General features: G+C 44.3%; 1 protein-coding gene across 2 annotated transcripts; it reads right to left on the reverse strand.

Annotated features, from left to right (window-relative positions):
* Nucleotides 1–266: 266 nt before the first annotated feature.
* Nucleotides 267–18,830, reverse strand: IRF4 (interferon regulatory factor 4). 2 transcript variants are annotated; one of them, XM_053603463.1, is made up of 9 exons: nucleotides 18,788–18,830; nucleotides 17,152–17,429; nucleotides 15,839–16,025; nucleotides 14,923–15,011; nucleotides 14,150–14,291; nucleotides 12,522–12,629; nucleotides 9,843–10,196; nucleotides 6,996–7,108; nucleotides 267–4,883 (listed from the first exon to the last, which is right to left on the reverse strand). In XM_053603463.1, exons 2-9 carry the CDS (start codon nucleotides 17,365–17,367, stop codon nucleotides 4,740–4,742), a joined length of 1,353 nt encoding a protein of 450 aa, XP_053459438.1. In that variant the 5' UTR covers nucleotides 17,368–17,429; nucleotides 18,788–18,830; the 3' UTR covers nucleotides 267–4,739. The 2 variants fall into 2 exon arrangements, with proteins under 2 accessions (XP_053459438.1, XP_053459437.1); XM_053603462.1 differs by having other exon boundaries at nucleotides 14,150–14,294.
* Between the last annotated feature and the right edge of the window lie 3,908 nt (nucleotides 18,831–22,738).

Raw genomic sequence — 22,738 nt, forward strand, 5'->3', positions numbered from 1 at the left:
CACAAGTTCCAGACCACCTGAACAAGAGTGAGACCCTGTCTCTACTAAAAATAAAAAATAAGCTGGACATTGTGGCAGGTGCCTCTATAGTCCCAGCTACTCAGAAGGCTCAGGTGAGAGGATGGCTTGAACCCACGAGTTTGAGGTTGCTGTGACCTATGATGCCACAGCACTCTACTCAGGGAGACTCTATCTCAAAAAAAAAAAAAAAAAAAAAGTTGAATGAATGTTTAACACACAGACAAGTTTTTAGTCTTTATTTATCAACTAAAAATATTTATTTACAGTTTTTATTCATGACCTAAAAACATAAGTTTATCAAACATGCAAATCTAATCGGAAAGGTAATTTACATAAACATTGATGGTATAGGAAGTATCCACAGAATGTTCATCGCCTGTGAGTACTGACAACCAGCAGAGCCATCAGGACACTGGTGTCAGTTAGGGGACCTGGCAGGTGCTACCCACTAGCAGGCCACTGCCATAAAGAGGGGGTGCGAGGGAGGATGAGGAGGGGAAGTGACCTGCGCTACCTGAAAGACCCCTAAGTAGGAAGCATTTGTACTGAAGGAGCATTGGCCTGCTGGCCTGTCTCTTCTCTGTCTCACATCTCCTTTCTCTTCTCCTCCACTGCAGCTACACTTGATGAGCATCTTCCTAGAAGCAGTGAAAATAAATAGCAGGAAACATCTGACCCTGTAATTCCACTACTTTTTTTCATTACTCAAATGAAAAAAAAGACATTTTACCACAAGGACATTTGCACTCGAATGTTCCTAGCAGCTCACAATGGAAAAATGTGGAACCAACTCAAGTGCCCCATACATACATGAATAGATTAATGAACTGTGATATATGTATACCATGTCACACTACTCAGGCATAAAAAGAGGGGCAATTTATCGTCATTTGCAACAAACTAGAGAACATTCTCCTAAGTAACACAAGATTGTTAAAACAAGCACCTCGAGTACTCAATATCAGGGAACTTTATTTTTATTTTATTTTTTATTTATTTATTTATTTATTTTTGAGACAGAGCCTCAAGCCGTTGCCCTGTGTAGAGTGGCGTGGTGTCACAGCTCATAGCAACCTCAAACTCTTAGGATTAAGAGATTCTCTTGCCTCAGCCTCCCTAGTATCTGGAACTACAGGCACCTGTACTCAATATCAATTTGAAACTAGAAGATTAACAATCACAGACTCATAGGAGAAAAAGTCTCATTTAAGTTCAAAAGGGCAGAGAGTGGAGGGGACTCAGCAGGTTCCCACCCAGTGGGTATAATACGTGGATATATGGCACAGTCCCTGGGTGTAGGACACAGCTATAACTCAGGCTTTAACCTTACATGGTAAATTATATAACCTAATAGGATGTACCTTCATAGTAATCTCAAATAAAAAAAGAAAATAAATAGCAGGAAAATCAGCCATCACTGCATTCATGTGACAGGCCACTCAGCCACAGTTGGCAAGGGAAGTAAGTATGAGATCCACATACATTGACCAGGGATCAGTCTCAAAGACAGGGTTGGGGAAAAAGCAACCTGCAAAATGATACATATGGTAAGAGAGCCTTAATGCAACATTTAGAAGGCTGCAGTCAGTAGGGACAAATGCTCTGGGGAGATGTGTGATACAAACATAGACCTTAGGAATCTCACCACTTTTAGAACTTTTGCCCTTGGGAGAGGGAAGAAGTGTGATCCAATTGGAACAAAAAGTATTTAAATTATCTGGATTTTTACTAATAAAGTAGCTGATGCTCCCACCATGGCCTTCCTGGTACAGCACATCAACCAGAACAGGACATGTGAGCAGCCAAAGACTCCCAGAGTCATTCCAGCTCTGAGATTTAGCCTCATTTAGGCCTGAACCCAAACATCACTTTTCTTTAAACACAAACTCGAGGCAGATACCTGCACTTAGGTGATAACCACATTCCTCTATAGGATTTTATATTTTTTTCCACATCATAGAGCAGGCTCTAACTCAAACCCAACAGTCTAGTGGGGTCCTTTTTAGGGTAACTAACAGTCCTGGGACTCAGGGAGTCCCAAGGTTTCATTTGAAAACAAGTTGGTCACTTGGTTCTCTATAGTGTTCCAGAAGATATTAATGATTGCTTGAGATTTTGCTAAATATATGAAATCCCAAGAACAAGAAAAAAGCCAAGAGCACACTCCCATGAGACGTGAAAATTTTCTTCCCTGTGACCCAGAGCTCTTGACCATGACAACTATTCAAACTTTTCAGCTACATTTTCCATTGAGTAGATGCTAAATTCTAGTTCATCAAACCCACTTTATTCAAGACAAGAATAAATTCCTGAGAACCCTGATAATTTCATACTTAGTTCATTCCCTAGGGTGAATGGATGCTTCTGGATCCCTCAAAATTAAAACAAACAAACATAAAAACTCGAGGTATCTCAGTATACAGACAAAAAAGGAGGTAGTAGCCAAAGCCAACAAGTTCCAGAAAATGCAACTTCACTCTTAAAACATGTAACATGAAACAACAGCAGCAAAAGCATTTACAGAGAAGTGAGAGAACACAGCGCTCCTGGAACAGACTTCCAAGAAAGTTTCTCTGAAGTGTCAGACAGACGGAAATCTTCTCCCCTGAAGAGGGCCATATGCAGGGGCCCATGAAACTACAGTTCCTAATTTCATCTTCTTCCCTGAGGATAATATATCCCAAAATTCTTTGCATCTATAAGATGTATAAATTACTGCAGTTTATGAGACACTAGCTGCTCCCAAAACATATCCCTGTTAAGTGGCTACTAAACCCCCTGGGCACATTGCCTCTGAAAAGATGCGGTAAATCTTTGCTGCATAAAAGTATGTGCAAGATGCTCTCACCCAGGCTGGAGCGCAGTGGCCTGCTCATAGCTCACTGCAGCCTGGAAATCCTGGACTCCAGCGATTCTCCTTCCTCAGCCTTCAGAGTAGGTAGGACTACAGGCACCCACTATGCTGGCTAGTTTTTGTGTTTTTTGTAGAAACAAGGTCTGTATTGTTCACAGCATTTTCCATTTGTATTGTTCAACTCCTGGCCTCAAGTGATCCTCCTGCCTTGGCCTCCCAAAGTGCTGGGATTATATGTGTAAGCCACCATGCCTGGCCAAGTGTATGGATATTTATAGAAAAGTGAAATGTGTCAGAAGAAGAAACTGAACTCTTCTTATGGGCACTTCTAGAGAGAAGAATTTTGGCTGGGGAAAAAAGGAGATGTTCTTTAATACTGTTTATACTGTCTTTAGTTAGTATGTATTCCTTTGGAATTGAAAACCCCTTTTAAAAAGTAAAAAACAAAAAAAAAAATCAAGACATTCTAGTGGTTCATTAGTTATAAAGCTGATCGAGGCTATAACCTAAAACGAGGGACACAGTAGGAATTTAAGATGCGCTTGTTGAATGAATTTAAAAATATAGGTGAGAATAGGAGTGGCATATATTTGAGAACTATCAAATCTTTTGCAGAGCCTGGAAGTAACAGCAATTATTTTTTAGTATGAAAAAAATATTGCAGCGTGACACCCCATCTAAACTGCTGTACTTTCCAAAATAAACAGCAAAAATGTAAGTGATCAGATTTTCTTAAGCAAATAGGGATATTTGGGATTCTATAAAAAGATGTATTTGGAAAAAGCCCAGGAATTTTAAGGCCTGGTCAAACTATTATTGGCATGAGGAAGCATATAATATACTAAATAAGCAGAAACAGCCCCTGAGTCTGCAGTTACGCAATCAGTTAAATCCTGCCCTCCCGTGTCCTGACAGCTCACCAACCTGAGAGTCACTGGCTCCTCCTCTTTAGTGTTGCCATGGATAACTGACCGAGAGCCAAACAAACAGAAGAGGGAAATGGCCTAACATTTTAAAAATATATCTTTAGTACTTGGACTGTTGCTCTTCTATCTTTTCTTTCTTCTAGCTCTTCTATCATTTCTAAATAATGGGAGACAAAAAGACAAAGAACAACCACCCAAACTTGTAACCGTTACTTAAATATCACTAGAGAGCAGAACATCCAAGAGTGACCATAATGCTTTTTGGCTCAAGAAAATAGCAAGAGTTTGCCAACTTGCTTCCAGGAGAGATCAAGGAGAGGAGGCAAATGAGAGGCAAAGAAGGGCACCCCAGTAGACCCCTGGCAAATGGGAGGATGGACCACCCCATGGCTGCAGGCACCGTGGCTGGACCTCAGTCAAAGATTCAGTTTCCTTCACTCAGCAAGCATTTTCCACAAGAACTACAGCTCTTGCAGACATTAACACCTTTCTTTTGTGGACAGAGTTGTTTCTAATTTAGACTTTACTTCCCTGAGAAATGGTACAATAATACCTAAGCACAATTATCACTGCAGGCAGTGGTCAATACTGAATACATTTTCTTAATCTTTCAGCAAGAACTAATCACCAAATTAAAGAGAGTACTTTAAGAAAATGTAAACGTATTGTTTGATCAATTTTCACACATCCATCATCCATGATGGCAGTCTACAGAACAGAGCAGTCATTCTCTTAGGAGAGGAGGAAGACTGTCCTTCTTTTGGAAATAAGCTCATCTGTCAATCAGATGCAGCCAATTTTCTATACATATTTTTAATATGGGGTTCCTTAACTGCTGAACCAAACTCCCATCACTGAGCTCCTCAAAACAAAAAAGAGGGCAGTCAGTCAGCGGTCAAATATTTACAACAAAACAAAATCACTTGTCTTGATGTTTTTCATTCTTGAATAGAGGAATGGCGGATAGATCTGTGGTAATCCTCAGGACTGCTGATATGTTCGGACATATCGTAGCCTCTCAGGAAATGTCCACTGTTTTGCTGAGCAAAATAATATAGTTGTCTGGCGAGCAGAGGTTCCACCTTTAATAAGAGTTTTAAAAAAGGCATTACTGAGATGTTCTGTAACTGGCTCATCATTAACTAACTCTCAAACTCTTAGGAGACAGTAAAGTTAAGTCCAAAGTTTTATGCTATGGTATATCAAAACAATTCATATTTGGGCCATCTGAAGAACTTATTTTTCTTTTCAAATTAAGAAGAAGGGACAAATTTTTATATTACATTGTTCTCACTTCCAAGGTAAAATTCAAGTTGTAGGAGAGCCCCTCACCCGAAGGGGTGGTGGGGCGGGGCGTGCTAAATACCTTCACATTGTACACATTAGGTGAAAAAACAATTTTTTTCTTAATGCTAACATAAAGCCACCTATGAAGAAGTAACCAAAATCTATTTGATTCTGGGTTAAATATGCTGCTTTTTAAATCAATTGCCACTTAACAATTACATTTAGCTAAGACTAAACCAAATCAGGTAAAATGATCAAATTAAAAGGAAGTCTGAGGTAATGTTCAGGGTAATTTAAACCAATGATTTTGTTTTTCCACAACTGCAATTTGCAGACTTTGACATTCAGAACTCATCCTGAATGACTTCATTGCTAGGTAATCTGTATAAGGTAAAAGAAATAAAGGTAAAAGAAAAAATAAAATTAAACAATAACAAAACTGCTATTGTGGAAAAAGACAAGTTCATTGACCTCAAATTTACCTGATTTGGTTGTTAGTGTGGATCACATTTTCAAAAAAAAGCCTTCAACTCACAGCTTTTTCTGAATTTATAACATCTATGACAAGCTGAATGCTCTCAATCAATTATGCTATTAAATTCTTTGTGTTATTTGATATATAATGGCTTAAGCATAATTCCATAATAAAAAGGAATTAAATCCATAATAAAAAAATAAAGAAATAGACCTCATTGGTGTACACATGTATGTTTTCCTTTGATGGACCATACAGCACCATGTGCAGGAGAGCCCTATATCCAAATAACCCTTAAAATCAGATCGATGATGCCCAAAGTTGATCATCAACTTCTTCAGTATTGTTTAGCAATGCCAAGTTTATTTAGCCATTTAACAATCACTGTTGTTAACAAGGTATCAGCTATCATATCAACAATCATCAATTATTATGTCATTTACTAGAGAGAATTCATGAGAAAACTCTGAAGTCCATGGGATTATACTTTTGTTTATTGGCTGGTTGGTTTTTGTTTTTATAATCAAAAAGGGGGGCTGTGTGTACAGGATAATATAATGTTTTATTGCAATTTTCAACAGGAAATATAATCAGAACTAAAATAAGATCTAAATTTTGATTTTATGGGTATTATATTTCTAAATTTTGATATTATGGGTATAATTTTTTACCTGGTATCACTCACTATCTGGGCCCATGAATAACACTTGAAGGTATATAGCAATATGAAGTTTTCAAATTCAAACATCTTAGGTATTAGTGATTCTGTTTTCCATGGCAAATGAATGCTAAATGTCATCCATAGAAACCTTTTTTCTTTTCTTCTTTTATGAAAAAGATGTTTATTTGCCACAACTGGACCCATCTTGAACTATGTTAGAGAACATGATAAGGGTCTGATCTACTTGAACTTCTGGACAGATTTAGACGCTTTCAATAACATATATCCAAGAATTAAATAATTTCTAAAATTCCATAAATGAAAGAGGGGGCTGGGAAATACTTGGAGGGACCTGTAAAATAAATACACCAGAGCATGGGCAACTTCCCATTTGGGAAAAGTTTCTCTACCAAGGGAGAGCTACTAGCCAGATAGCATTTTTAAAACAATCTTAGTCAATTCTTTTCAACCCCTATAAAATGAGAACATGACAATTTTCCTGAAAAATAAGAAAGACCGGACAAGTGGTGCCCTCGGTTTCACATTTCCTCCCCACGTCTGTGGTGAGCGGATCTTGAGTCTGGGAACAGCATGTGGGTCCCTGGGCTATGCTGTTCACTGGGCTGAGCTTCCTCCTGTACTATTTTAAGGGCTACACTTATTTTCCCAGGTCGTTTGACATTTGCTTCACGTTTAGGACTTCTCTAAATGGGACCTTGACCTTGATAAAGAACAGGGAAACTCACGATATGAATGTAACCGAATACTCACATGAGCAGTGATGAGTTTCCTTTGCCTCTGAGGGTCTGGAAACTCCTCTCCAAAGCAGAGAGTCACCTGGAATCTTGGCAGGGGGCGGCTGTGGTGAGCAAATGCTTGCAGCTCTGGAGAATCCCATAAGAGAGAGAGAGAGAGAGAAAAAAACCACTGTGTTCAAAAACCCTCATTGCTGAACAACACCAGGTTAAACAGGAAAACATGAGCTTTCTGTGATTTTGAAGACAGGAAGAATAGGTACTCTCTTGTTTCCCTAAGTAAGGCTCTTCACCTGTACGCCCCCACTGCAAAATTGCATACACAAGTTCCTATGTGTGCTGGGTTTTCTTGGATTCTTCAAGAGGAATCTGGCCCACAGGCTTCAGAACCCTGATTTGAAGCACAAGACCCACGAGAAGGCAAAAGTAGCAGACAGAAGTGAAGTTGGGAAAAAAAAGAAGAAATGTAGTCAAGTTGGGATAAAAGAGCAATTTATGCAGAGGAGAAATTTTCCTAAAAAAAAAAAATCAGAATGTTTTTATATCCCAGAATTATTCTAAAATCTCCTCCCCAAACTATGGAGCACACACAATCAAATATCTGTGCTACTAAGGACATCTATGGAACTCGGGCACCATAGAAAATATGCAAGGTCAGCCTGAGGTCTGTGCACCTGCTATGGATGTCTGCAGGGCCTTAGACCTGTGTGAGTCAAGGAAGGGACAGACCCATAACCTAAGATGAGAAAGGCAGTGACTAAGTGCTCTGGCCCCACGCTGTGGATACGTATATCCTGAGGCCACCACTCCTACCCGAAGGATATGAAGCAGATGGAAGATGTGTGCCCAATCTTTGTCATTGACCCATTCTCCCCACCCATATGCAAGATGACTCTCTTGCCTGTAGCGACAATAAAATGTCATGTCTGCAAAAGAAGTGACTACATAGGAGCAGCTAACGCTTCTGCACAACAGCTCCGCGGATGTGTCCTTATCAGATACACATCCCCGCTGTGCCTTTGGGGCTGTCCCCAGTGGTGTGCAAATCCTGAATGGGTAGATATCAAAGATTTCCACTGTTCTCTTCAACTGAAGAACAGTTTCTAGCTAACTCACAGGACTATCTGACTTCCTGCTTTTTTTTTTTCCAGAATTCAAATCAAACCCAAATGACTTAGTCAGAATGTGTAAAACACATTCACACTGCCTGCCGTGGTCTGAGAGCACACCTACACAGGCTGCTCAGAGTGGAGAGTTGGCACAATTCTCTGAAGAAGTCATGCCTCAACTACTTGGTAACGTGAGAACATTATGGGAATCCTTAATTATGCAGAAGCTAGTCTACACAGCTGCAGTTTTTAAGTTCACAGCATCCTCCTAGAACCTCAGTGAATGCTTTGAGGTGAGAGGTTGCAGTGGGCACAAGACACAGCCCTGGGTTATAGAGGAAGGAAAAAAAAAATCAGAACAGTTCCTACTCACAGAAGACATTAAATTTTAAGCAAGAGTTCACAGCCTAAGGAGGCTCACAGGTATTGAGCAGGAGAAACTCAGAGAAGCAAGTACCAGTTTCCTGGGATGCCTTAATTAGAAAGCCCTCATCCTGTGATGTCTTCTGATGCCAAAGACAGCAAGGTTCACAGTCTCTGAGGAAATCCACACCTGGTGGACTTCAGCCTTCCTGGGACATGTGAGCTCCTACAAACCTCAAAGCAGACACAGAGATGCCAACGGGGTGCCCCTCAGTGGCTTCCTCAGTCCCCACCATTACCACCACATCTGACCCCAAAACAGATAAGAGAGTCATTGCCAGGGCTTAGCGACAGTTCTGCTGCTAGAGTGAGGGTTGTCCAAGCCTTCCTCACCAGCCACTGCCTCAGAGGACCAACACACTTCTCCCTCATCATTTTGTCAGCCTCAGTGTGGAGGACAATCCCTGTTGTGATCCAGGGACATTATTTGTTTTGGACACCAGAAGAGAACTTGGATGAGCTTCCATAAACCCCAAGGCTCAGCACACTGGCAGCAGTGCCCTTGCACATGGATGCTTTGTGTTGTTATGTAAATGAATTGAATGAGGAAGCACATTCAGGAAAACAGCACAACCAAAGACAGAGGGTGATTCTGAAGGAGGCCCTAAATGAAAGAATAGGTTCAGGAGAAGGTTGAGGAAGAACCAGCAGTTCATGGGCAGGCAGAGAACTCTCTCCTGCAAAGGAGGCACCCTGCCTCTGCACAGCTACCAATCCTATGGATGAAGCCCCAACAGTGACAAGGCCAGTGGTTTCACAAAAGCCAACCCAGGGCTAATTTAATCGTCTTGAAATCAAAACTACGAAAACAAAACTTGCTGGTTCTGAAAAATATGCTTAGAAATATTCATATCACAGAGATAACTCAAAGCACTCTCATAATTTCCCCTTTGTAAAATCAGTTCAGTACACTCAATCCTTGGTTCCACCTGCAGGGCAGCATCTGCATAAGGGTGACACATCTCACAACCAAGAATGTTAACAATAGACTTTTAACCTTTATAATTTTTCTAGGAACCTGAAAATAGCTGCCATATCAACAGACATGTTTGCTGAGGTCCTACTGCAATAAAATGGAACCTTGTGAAGATGTGACTATTTGTTGAAAACTAGAATCCCAAGATGTCAACCTGAGCCACAGGCCACCTGGGCACTCTCACCTGGACCCTCTTGTCACCCCTCTTGTCCAGAGATGACTCTGAGCCAGACAGGAGACCTATTCTCGTATCAAGCCTGCTGACCTCTGAGGTTAATAGAGTGAAGACCTCAGCCCGGGATAGAAAGCGCCTTGGCATTTGTGACCCCGTCCCTGAAACAGATGGATGCATTACCTGACAGAAACTGCTGGGTGTCAAAGAGCTTGCAGGTCTGGTCTCTCTCCAGTTTGTTGGGCCGATCGCTGCACAGCGCCAGGGGCCCGTCCCAGTAGATCCTGCTCTGGCACAGTCTCTTAGCGTAAAGCCCGTCAGGGGCCATCCAGAGCACCACGCCCCTCTCCAGGTGGCTCAGCAGCTTTTCGATGTTCTTCCTCTGGCCATTGTCTTCTGGGTAGGGGAAAAGAACCTGGTCCAGGTTGCTGGCATCGTAGGTGTGTCCGTGGGAGATCCGGCAGCCCTCAGGGCTGGACGTGGTCAGCTCCTTCACCAGGATTTCCCGATAGTACAGGCAGATGTGCAGTCGGCAATCTGCAAACACAGAGCTCCAGAGTTAGTGCTAACGGACCAGGACACCTGCCAGGATGCCAGAACAAAGTGTGTTTGGTGAAACTAGAGTCCCAAGATGCTCTGTGAGAGAGTAACCCATCCCAGAGTCAAGCAAGCCTAGGAAATGCTACGCGCACGTCGCCCCACTGGAGTTACAGACAGTGTGGGTGCATTCAACACTTAACAGAAGTCCTGTGGAAGGAAACCTATTTAATTGTCCAAACCAGCATTTTCCAAATTTATGTGGTCATGGGCTCTTTTGTATTTGAAAGAGGGAACCTGTTTTTCACTAATTTTCTGCAAATATGTTTAACTCATTTTAGAGAATACCACCTGTTACGAACTTACTAAGTCATATTTTCTGGATGATGACATTGATGGTGGTGACAATATTTATGTTTAAAATACTAAGCCACGTGTCGTCAAATGACAATCCATCATTAAGCAAATCAATTTTGATTCTGGAAAAAAAGTTTAATTTTGATGAGCAAAAAATATAGTAATATTTCAAAAAAAAAAGAAATTATGTCCACACACATGAAACTTCCCTACATATCAATATCAATAAGACAGCATTTAGGTTATACTGTGTACGTGTGTGTATATACATACACACATATATATATATATTTATATATAAATATACTTATATTCATATTTCACCTTTCTACAACCTGGAAGGATAGTGAAATGTGATGTTTTTATTTTCTACTTTGGTTTTTTTGATTTTTAAATTAGTTATCCACATTGGATGTATGCTGGTTTTCTCATAAAATTAATTCTTGTGAAAAGAAAGCAATCCATGAGAAAAATGCTCCAAGAGTTAAAGTCTGCTGAAATTCCCACTAGGTTTTGAGTTTAAGTTTGAAAAGAACTCTAACACTGTGCTAAAACTTTAAACATGCTGAATACATTTATACAAAAAAATCTGCTAATTTCAGAAACCTCTTTAAAATAACACCTACAGGCTAAAAGAACAATGTGAGGTTTGCAAAACCTCTTAAACTGCAAGAGGGCCGCCAGGACAGGAGACGCTACCCATAGGTCCTGCACAGGACTTAAAAATGAACATGCATCATGGTTCTCTGATAAATGTGCTCAAGGTTGATAATTAATCTGTATCATGCCTACCCAAACAAGAAACCCACAAAACCGTCTTATTCCTCAATGGTGAGTTTTGAGACTTCACCCACATCACATCTCAGTCCTCCACTTCGACACACCAGCTGAGCACGAGCCAAACGGCACACCCCCACGAGAGTGGGTGTTGGCCATTAGAGGTGACTTGCGGGGCAGTTTCATTTCATTTAATGTCATCAGAAATCACAAAGTCACAGAGATATAAATAGCTGTTTATTTCTACTCATCAGGCACCCACGCAAGTCTTAGGTACTCAAGAAAAGGGTTTGAAAGTTTCTAAAAACAAACCCAAGCCTTCCTACTCGGAGGCCCCTCCTCCCGAAGGGTGTCCTCAGCTATTCATGAGCGCCTCAGAAGAAAGGCACCAGCCTCATTAGGGGCTTCAGAACTGGAAGGAGCTGGAAGGTAAAATTATTTTTTCCAGAAATGGAACTTTAAAAATCGGATTTATTTGCAAGCTATATTGAAGTTCAGAAGGAGACCAAAATGTTCATTACTTGTAGGCACACCAACATTATAGAGACAGGGACCAGAATTAATGTTCATGGGAAGCAGGTCAGGATGACCTATCTGTGGCCAAACATGGAAAGATAATCAGCTTCTCAAAATGAGAAGCCCATAGGCCTTTTAAAAAGTTGTTTGGGATTCATTGAGGGTACAAAGCATTAGGTTACACTGATTGCATTTGTTAGGTAAAGTCCCTCTTATAATTGTGTCCTGCCCCCAAGAGGTGTGCCATACACAGTGATCACCCATGCCTCTTCCTCCTCCCCTCTCCCTGTACGCTTTCCTCAGAAATTATTCTACGCTATAAAAATGTAGGCCGAAGGAGGACCCTTTGTAAAAGAAATTGGAGTATTTTCACATTCCTGGCAATTCTGAGAGGTGCCAGTGGAGAAGTTAAAAGGACTCCATTTGAACAGAACCAACAGTGGGACCTGTCATTATAGGCACAAGCTGGCTTCTCACTGCTCAGTTTTCTAATGGTCTTTATTCACTGCAGTGACCAGGTGACCACCTAGCCTGGACACAGGACACACATAGCCTACTTCTAACCCCAGGGGGAGCACAGTGAGTGTCTAAATTCCCATGTACCCAAAGATGACAAGGAGTGGCAGCAGAGGCTGGCCTCCTGCAGGAGCCTCCAGAACCAGACGCTGCACTCACCTGAGAGCGCCAAGGCTTCGGCAGACCTTATGCTTGGCTCTGTGGGGATTCCAGGAGCCTGGGACTCAGGTGGGGCACAAGCATAAAAGGTTCCTGTCACCTGGCAACCTGCATTTGCAAATAAAAATCAGATGATGTCTAAACAGAGAGTCGATGTACTGGGAGGCTGCCTGGGGTTTTTACTAAGCTGGGAAAGAAGGGGCTGGAGCTGCACTCACTTTCCCCCTGGAATAAGCAGCTGGCAGGGCACAGTCTTGTAAGGCAATGACAAGCTCAAGTTCAACTGGAAAAACCAGGGTTGAAAGAGAAAGGAGCCGTTGCACAGCTTTGGGAGGAAATTCAGAGCTCTTGCTCCACAATTGATAAACAAGGAAACTGAGGCTCACAGAGATGAAGTGATTTACCCCTGTTCTCATAACAAGTCCACAGCAGAGACGAGACCTCAGGTCCATGTGAGTGCTGACACCAAAGAGCCCATTTAAAACCAACAAAGTGTTTAGTCCATGTTTGTGTGGCTTGCTACTTCTGGGTTTGGGGAAAACTGAGCCATGTTTCCTGGAGATGGTGTTGCATTAACCATGAATAGAGAAAAAATAAGTGAAAGAATACCTTATTTTGCCGGCATTTCATTTAGTATCACCTATACTTCAAAAGATGTCTGCCTAATCCATCTTTTTGCACAGTTCTAAACACTGTTTCTTTTCTATGGCTATTCATTCAACAGAGCTGATGCACTGGACAGAGGTCTAAATTTCAGAAGCTGGTTTAATGTTAGCTGATTCCTCCACTATGATATGGGAAACCAACCTTGGCTGCAAATCACTCTTGAAAAGCCAATACAATCAAATTCTGAGTTTTTTGCAAACATTCCACTCAATGCAAACATAAACAATGGCACACCTCTTTCACTACCAAAAGCCCAGGATGACCTAAACATGACTGGAAAAAAAGGCAAACAGGCCAAGTTGTGAAGGAGCAGATACTCCTCCAACACCCAAAAGGACCAGAGTGTTGACCTTAGTCAGGACTTCTATTTAAACGACTAACCCCAAGTCTTGAAAGCTTGAGTTTAGCTCTATTCAGCACACCTTGTGAGATTTCACCTGCACCCAGTAGCACTTCTGCTGGGCAAGCTCATTTTGATATTGGGGGGTGCTCCTATGGGAGCATTAAATCCCGAATGAGCAAGTTTGTCTGGGAGTCAGTAGCTAGGTACCTATGGGGACATTTTACGTGTTTTTCATTTTATCTATTCCCTTCCCTTTATCGCCTCTAATATCACCGACAATGACAACGGACACACCACCGCTTAGGAGAAATACTAGCTCAATAATCTCCCTCTGTCCCTACTTACAATCTATGAGCTTCTGGGATCTTCTCTATTAAAGAAAAATGGGGCCACTTTTGGCATCTGGAGTGGTCTCTGTGATGTTTAAATAAGACTCCACTTAGGGCAGTGCCCAGCATGTATCCTGAGACTAAATGTGCTCTGGGACCTCCCACCCTGCAGGACAGAGACAATCCTCACCCCTGCCCTGTATGTGAGGCTTTCCTGAGGACAGACCAGAATTCCCTGCAGCCCGTGGCCAAATAAACTCTTCTGTTTCATGCCCCGGTGTCTTCCTTACCATTTTCACAAGCTGGGCCTTGCCAGTGGTGGCTGCGGGGTCCAAATGGCATGGGACATTGATACGGGATTTCCGGGTGTGGCTGATCAGGGACATAATCCCTCCAGCTTCGGTCAAGGGGTGGCATCACGTAGTTATGAACCTGCTAAAGGAACATGGGAGAAGCTAAAATAAAAAGCATTGGCACTGAGAAAGGGGGTGCTTTTATATCCCCCCACCCCCAGCTCCTCAGGGAATTCCTCACTAGGCTGGTGGCCAAATCATCCCAATCATTCAGCACCCTGAGTGGAAGCTAGCCGCCGACTATCCAAAAGCACAATGGAGACACTGTTATAATGTTTTATGTAAAGCTTCGTCATATGGCTGATTCTGGCACCAAAAATACTGTGGGGAAATCTGCCTTCTTTTACCCACCACAGTGGATAAAACAGAGCTGTCATTCACATCAGGACAGACTGCAACGATCAGCTGCCCTGTGGTCTCACATGATAAAGATTACTTCCAAATCTTCCACTTCCACAAAAGGTCTGTTTCCCAGAAGATTTGAGAATCAGAAGTGTATTCTCACAGGCAGATACACCCATCCCTGCTCTACTTGAAAACAATACCAGCAGCAATGCCATGTGGGAAGCAGGACATTCATGCAGTTGGACTAGGGCAGCAAAGACCAAGTTCTGCTGTGTTTTCCCGCCATGTGGGGCAGCTGATTCACGTGGCCTCCCAATAGACCCAGCCTCACCTCCAGATGTCCAGTACTGCCCCCTCTACTGTACCTGGGTTGGGAGTGGGGTGTAAGGTGCTGCCATGGTATAGGGATGGTTCATGGTCATCTGTGGGTCCTCCAGGGTGAGCTGCTTTGCTCCTGTGTAATTGAGGAAAAGGGAAATGGCACAGAGAGAAAAAAGGAACTGACTTAACTAAATGTCAAATCTTGGAAAAATACCTGAGGCTTTAATTCTTAGGATACATAAGACTATGTGGACAAATGGGGCATTTTCAGCCACTCCTCTGGGCAGTTATTTATTCCTGCCATTTTTTGTTCTACAAGGTCTGACTTATAGAGGACAAATACAGAAATAAAGGGAAAACTGTGTAAATGTGCCTCGGATGTTTCCCGAGTGAGGTCACCTATAGGATTTGTTTAAAATGCAGACTCCTGGGCTCTACTCCAGACACCCCAGTTAGGACCTTAGAAAGAGGAATCCATGAATTTGAATTTTAATAAGCACCCCAGCTGACCGTATTATGTGCTAAAAGTCGGCACTCTCATTACCACAGTAACAATATATGGACAAAGTCTTCCCTTCCCATTCACAAATTGGTTACTTACCAAAGATTAGATAAGTAAAGTTTTGATGAATTTTCCAGTTTTTTCTTTTTTTAAAATTTAGCCCATCTATTACTAGAACTAACTGGAAAACACACCCTCAATGCACACACACATACACACAAACACTCACACACATGCTGAGGCTTAGGGTGTGAGAAATCATCGCACACCAACAATACGAGAATTTCAACTTACGACCCAAACAACTTGGGCAGGCAGCTTGCTGGGTCTGAGCATAAGGCAGCAGGCAGCAGGCAATTATAAGGAAAAAAATAGAAAGTGACCTTCAGAATAAAATTAAGGCACTCCATGTATCCGCCTGCCTCTGTTCTGTGACCCCAATTCAGGAGAGCCCCTACCTTTTTTGGCTCCCTCAGGAACAATCCTGTACACTTTGTATGGGTCTGAGATGTCCAGCTGGCTCCTCTCCACCAATTCCTCAAAGTCGTTGCTCTTGTTCAAAGCACATCTTAAACGTGTCTTCCAGGTAGGAGGGTCTGGCTTATCAATTCCTTCTCGGAACTTTCCTTTAAATAGTGCCCAAGCCTGGTGGGGAAGAATGAAGAGAACAAAAAGTCAAAATAAAGATCTTTTCAAAAAAGAGTCTGGGAATTGTATTTCTAAAAGAAAGAATGGTGCTTAGGTGCTTCAGATTTATGTTCTTTGCTTAAAATGTAAGACAGAAAGGCTCCAGGTGGGTCCTCTAGGCAAAATATTTTTCACCTCAGACCCTATCATTGCTGAGTACAAGCAAATGTTTTGTGGGTATTTCTGAAAGGTGGGGTGAGGTGTGGAGGTTCCCCCAATGGGCTCTCCCCACCCAACGATGGAGGTGCATTTGCCTGAGACTAGGGACAGAGCTGTGGTGTGAGCAGACACCCACAGAGGACATCTGGACAGTCACATAAGCTGAGGTACTCTGAGAGCAAATTCCCTGAGGAAGTCCCCTTCCCCTGCTCTGGCCGCAGGTGGGGGCTGGGCCATAAGGCACAGTTCACTGGGCAAAATGCTCTAGGGGAAAACAGTCTCTCTCTCTCTCTCTCTCTCTCTCTCTCACACACACACACACACACACACACACACACACACACACACGCACGCGCGCGCGGGGCAAGCGAGAGAGAAAGCTCCAGAGAGAGACGTTCAAATGAGACAGAGACTTGGAAGGAGAAACAGAGATATAGAGAGAGCGGGCAAGGAACATGGAAATACCCAAAGAGAGCTAGAGGAGGGTGGAGGGACCGAACCGTAACGAATAAACCAGAAAGACAGCTTTGAGCACACCCACAGATGCTCCCAGAAGGAGGGGGACACACTGACAAAGGAGGCAGAGAGGGGTCCGGAGACAGGTTTGGAAACAGGAACCCACAGAGAAACAGCCCAGGGCCTCAGGCCTTCCACCGCCCCCTCCCAAGCCCATCTTTCAGGGATTTCCCTGCTCAAGCCACGCGCTAAGGACTGGGACCCGGTTCCCCATGTGCGCCACTACCCGAGAAGCAGAGACCGCCCGTCCTCCGCGGCATCTCCACCTGATGCTCGCGTCCGCCCACCCCGCAGGGCTCACCCCTGTCCACTCGGCCCGTGCGGTCCCCCGTGTTGACCTGGGGCCGGGACCGGAGCAGCGGGGCTTCCTGGGGCCCTTCCCCTCCAGCCCGCCCGCGAGCGCACAGACCTTGAAGAGAGCGGCGTCCTCCTCGCGGTTGTAGTCCTGCTTGCCGGCGTGCTTCCAGGGGATGCGGAAGATGCTCTTCTCTTCGTTCTCCCACACCAGCCCCGGGTACTTGCCGCTGTCGATCTGGTCAATCAGCCACTGGCGGAGTTTCCCGTTGCCGCAGCTCACCGCGCTCATGCCGAACTCTCCGCCTCGGCCACCACCTTCCAGGTTCATGCCCCGCGTGCCGCCGGCCGCCCTAGCGCGCGCCCAAGTGCTCGTCCCGTAGTCGCTCCGCGCTGCGGGAAAGACAGGAGCTGCCCCTAAGCCGCGGAGGCACAGCGCTCGGGTCACCCAGTCCCAAACCGCTGTGGCAGCGACCAAGAGGCCCTGGAGTCTCTGAGGCCGCCAAGCACACGCGTGCCCTGTCAGTGTCGCCAAGGCCCCTGACGGAAGGCAGCTTCTTGGCTGGTTCGGGAGCATCCCCTTGGCACAGTTTTGCCACCTCTGGAGCGCGCCTCCCTTAGAGTTCATTCCCTCTACCCCTTCTGCTGGCACTGTCCATTCTTTTAACGAACCCACAGCCCAAGAGGTTCTGGGACACACAACTCTAGCCTGTGCACACACTCCAAAATCCAGCTGTCACCCTGCTTGGCACTTCATTTGCAGTCACTCCAAAGCCATTTCCAGCCCATTTGCCCTATCACTCTCAGTTTCCACATTTGCCCACTACCCAGTTGGCACTCTCTCGGTGGTCCCCAAGCGCAGAGGACATCGCAGGCAGCCTCGCCCGCAGCCGGGTGTTGCCGGTGCTCTGCACCGAGCTCCTCCCCGGTCCGCTTTCTCCTCTAGCATCTGCGCTCTTTGCCCCCAGAAGAACCCCTAACCCTCCCCAGTTCGCGAAGGTTAAATGGGCCCTCGAAGCAACAAGTGGCAGAGACCCAGTGCTAGGCTAGGAGAGAAGCCAAGCAGCGCGAGATTCCCGGCGCGGAGTGTCAGCTTCACCAGAGGGCCCGAGGGGGACAACTGGGGCGAGGAGAGTGCTGGACAGGGCGACGCCAGCTTCGCAGCCTGAGAAACTAGGATGCGCAAAGCAGGGGAGAGGGTACAACGAGCAAGCCTCGGCCCAAATGTGGAGCTCCTCCTCCTCCTTCACCAGCCAAGGAGGTCCATACCGGCCGCTGGGGTGTGTTTGGACCCTTTAAGAAAGAGGCTCTGGGGAAGGAGCCTCGGATTGGAGCCAACGGGGTCAGGGGCTGTGCCCAGCGGGCAAAGTTGCTGCCCTGTGTGGGTTCCCTGGAGCGCCCCGCTTCGGCCACTCCTGGGGCCCCGACAGTCCCGTTAGCCCATCCAGTCCAGCGCGTAGTGCCCCCGGGCGCAGGCTGGGCTGACCCGCGGAATGGTGGGGTCCCGAGAACTAGGAGAGCGGTTGAGCATGCTCTTGGCAGCAGTGTGGTAGGCGCTGCGCCGAGCCCGCGCGAGCTCCTCCGGCCCAGCGCTTTTAGGATGGGAGTCGGGATCCCTGACCCGGCTCGCTCCCTCCCCGCTGCGAAGCCGGAGTCCCCAGCACTGTCAAGGGATGGCCGCTGTGGTTAGCGTTCCGGGCCTCTCTAGCGCCAGCCTCGGACCCCTCCTTCTGCCCGACTCCAGGCCTTACCTCGCCCGGGACTCGGAGCTGAGGACAGCGGTTGAGTCCCAAGTTCAAATGGTGAAACTGAGTGTGAGACGCGAAAGAGGAACTTTATAGAGCAGCTCAAAAGCCGCGCTGGGGGCGGAGCCCGGGGCGGGGCAGAGTGGCTCAGCCTGTCCTGCGGTGCGGGGGGGTTGGAGGGGTTGGTTTGCAGAGAGCCCCAGCCTGCCAGCAGCAGCCCCAGGGCTAGAGCTATCCCCGGGGCAGCCACCGCGGGAAAGGGGGCTCCCGCGGGCTCTGCTCCCCTCTCGCCGCGCTCTGCGCCAGGACAGGACATCTCCAGCCGGGAGCGCGCAGCCTCTGGGACCATCACTCGGGGCCGTTTCCCGCGAACCCGGAGGTGCGAAATGGGGATCTCGCCTTTGTGCCGGACCTGCAGGGAGGCTCGTCACCAACCAATAATAGCTAAATAGCAGCAGTGTGGCTAGGGCGGGAAGGGCGGCCGTGTAGTAGCGGGAATCTGGTGCCACAGGGACTTAGTTTGCTGAGGGTGTAACCGCTCACCGAGGAATTGTCCAAATCTCAGAACTGAAGGTGGAGAGTGAGGGAGCTCCCTTGGCCAGGCCACTGCTGCCCAGAACCCTGCCCCTCCGTGGTGTTTAAAAAACATCACATACATAAAAAAAAAAAAAAGGAAATGGCCCAGATCCCCTGAGCTATAAACTGTGGTTCCATGCTGTTCCGACATGTTTGAAATGCGTTCATAATTTTGCATCAATTAAGCTGATGAATTGAGGTGACTTAGACAATGCTTAGGTCCCAAAGTTTCAATTAGGGCAACAGGAAAGAGATGATGGGGCGGATCCCGAAGAATCCAAGTGCTTAATCGCTTCCGGACTTACAGTTCACCTTAAAATGAGCCAAAGTAGTTTACTAGCGGGAATCAAAAGTCCAAAATAGAAGTAATGTTTAAGTAAACCTGGGATTTTACTGAATTTTCCAAGAGACCTTTAATCTCAAAATTAAGTCCCTGAGCTTTCACCCACTGAACTTTCACCAGATCAAATTGGATGCTCTGTGTGTATTTGTTTACTTAGCATTTTCAGGTAAACCGTCAGATTACTGGTTTCTATATGATTTTAGACCACCACCGCCCCAGGTCAACTCGCAACTTTTGAAAAGCTTTTGATTTCACTTATTTCTCAGTTTTTCTTTTAACCTTAGATATTGGGTCAATGTCTCCAAACCAAAGAAGAAACTAAGATTAAGCTAGAACAAAAACAGATAGTGACATATGGATAAGTTTGCTTTTCCTAAAACCATCAGAAATTCTTAGAAATTAACAGGATGCCATATTTTTATTTTACCCAAGTAAATTTTCCATTATCAGAGTCTATGTAATAAACAACAGGGTTTTGTTCAAAAACAGTTCTGGTTACAACCTGTTTTTCTTCCTTTCTTTTCCTTTCATAGATTCATTCATTCAACAAATATGTTTTGACTACCCACTATTTGTCAGGAACTGTTCCAGGCACTGGGTACCCATCAGGAAACAAAGCAAATATTGCAGTCTTCATGTTGCATTACATTTTAAATCAGTCAGTTACTTTCTCCCCAAAAGTTCACAAAATACCAGACATAAGGCTGCTAAATACAAAGATGGCAAACTAGAGCTTTTTGCACTTTCGTACACGTGTCCTTTGCACCAGGTTGTCAGTTTCAAATTTTTCCTCACTCATCCACATCCTCTGCTTTTAACAGTTCAACAGTCATTGTGTGAAACTTTCTGAGCCTTCACTGGGTGCCGTTTTAAAATGTGATTGCTAATCTTCAACGCCATCTTCTGGTTTACTCATTTGCCATATTGATCCACTAGAGGTGATTTTTTTTTATGAAGAAGCAAATACAAAGAGTAAAAGGTTTTAATCACTAGAACGCTTGATGTCTTCATTATCCCTTGGGGGTGAGTGACCAATTGCTGCCAAGGACTTTTACCTCTTAGTCTTGGTGGCAACAAAAAAAAATGACAGCTTTTGAAGTTCAAGCTTCTCCCTCACCTCCCCCCCCACACCACAAATACTGAGATTTGAGAAAATCAAAGTGTTTCTAAGTAAAAGATTAGACATTTATCTCCAAATGTTACAACCTGTTGAAATGAAAACAAATAGGAAATTAGGTGAATATCTATCTCAAACAAAGGCTGATCACCATATTCTATGAAGTGGTTATTTCCATGAATGATCCATATGTTGAAGTTCTGTTGAAGATGGAGCCCAATGTCAATTTTCCATTCAACATTTATCATAAAGAAACTGTAAAAAAAAATCAAAAAATCTGAATTTACCTAAGCTCAATATTTTAAAAATGAAATAAAGAAAAATAATTTAGAACGACCCACACTACACACATACACACACAAAATAGATTATTGAAATCTTGTTTTGGATTTTCTCACTAATTCATTCTTTAAAAATGAGGGCACTACAATTTGTTAAAAACAATGCAACTATATCCACGAAAAAATTAAAAGGGCAGTTATTTTTTAATTACTGGAAAATCAGGAAAATGCTAAAAAGACATTATTTTCATATAGTTCATAAAGATACATATCTCCTTCAATGCTCTTTGACTATATGTGTATGCAATTCTAACTATTACCATTGACCAAGACATGTTGTATGGCAGGGAGGTATTTATTAGTAAATAAATAAATGCTCAAGGTCGAGGGTCAGCCTGGCCTGGTTCAAACCTGTGAGGCTTTGGGGGAGGGATTTAACCAAGTCTTACCTTCCTGTGTACAATGAGGAGGAGGATGTCCCTGCCTCCTAGCAGTGTTGTAAGAATGAAATGATGCTTAGACAAAGCCTGGCACATCATAGTGTTCAGCAAATTGGCATTATTATCATTTACACTGAGCTTTAACACTTAAGGAGCGTTCACAGACTTAACTCATTTGATCTCTCATCTAAATCTGCCTTGGAGGCAGAGCAGGCAGTATTCACCCCGACCATAAAAATAAGGGGAAAGAGAGATTGAAGAGGTTCATTGAGATCCAAGTGGTTTGCCCAAGGACACAACTTTAAGGAACTGTTCTTTCTTCCAGTGCACTTTTAGCAACCTGTTGTGTGGGTATTTCAGAATGAGCCTCGCAGTGCAGGCTGTTAGCGGGGAGGTGGCGTTTTCCATTCCAGCTCTGGCATTCTCGGGTTGAGTCAATTTGGCTAACATGCAGTCTTCCCTGGCCTCATTCTCCTACCTACAAACTGAAGGTTGGCAGCAGATGACCACCTCGTCCTCTTCCAGTCCTGGGCCATTGTCCACCTCTTTCTGGTGTAACTTATAATGATTAGTGGCTGCCAAGTGGCCCTTCTGTTTATGGTAAATTCAGAGTAAGAAAAGCTGCATTTTTTTCTTTTAGGCCATCAACCTAACCACTGCTCTTCCCTTTATTCTTCTTCATGAAACTATATTCACTTTGAGGAAATGGGAGGAAACCAGTGCTGCTTCTCAGCTATTCTTCGTGAATATTTAATCCTCTCTAGAAAAGATACCATTTATAGAGGAGGAGTTGGGATGGAACAGTCTGCAAATAAAATTATATGTTAAATGCCCTCTTTGCACACCCAGTTTAAAAGAATTGAGTTGAACGTTCTTTGTAAAGTGATAAATTCTTTGGTAATAGCAATATAGAGCATAAACCTAGATTTCTTAAAATACAGAGCTGTATACATTTTCCTAATTTAATTGCAAAATGCTCTGAGTTTTCTCAGGGATAGAATATATAGAGCTACAGCATTATGTGTACTCAGACTGCTCAGGACCGGCTCGAGAGCTCTTTCAGGGCAGAGTTCACATACATGGCTTTTTCCTGGGCACAGAGCATAACCCACTTCAGGCTTGTAGAAAATGGGACTTGGCTGTTTTAATCAATTATGCAATAAGAAGTCACCAAGTCAAAGCTACGAGGGTGACGTTGTC

This window comes from Nycticebus coucang, chromosome 9 (assembly GCF_027406575.1).
Source record: "Nycticebus coucang isolate mNycCou1 chromosome 9, mNycCou1.pri, whole genome shotgun sequence".
Lineage (NCBI taxonomy): Eukaryota > Metazoa > Chordata > Mammalia > Primates > Lorisidae > Nycticebus > Nycticebus coucang.

Bases quoted from the DNA above. Each gene is read 5' to 3' on its own strand.
- IRF4 (XM_053603462.1), bottom strand. From the start codon at position 17,367: ATGAACCTGGAAGGTGGTGGCCGAGGCGGAGAGTTCGGCATGAGCGCG. The intron at 16,026-17,151 runs GTCTGTGCGCTC...CTTCCCCACCAG, and splicing joins AGGACGCCGCTCTCTTCAAG to GCTTGGGCACTATTTAAAGG. The intron at 4,884-6,995 runs GTGAGTATTCGG...CTCTTATTAAAG, and splicing joins GGAAACTCATCACTGCTCAT to GTGGAACCTCTGCTCGCCAG.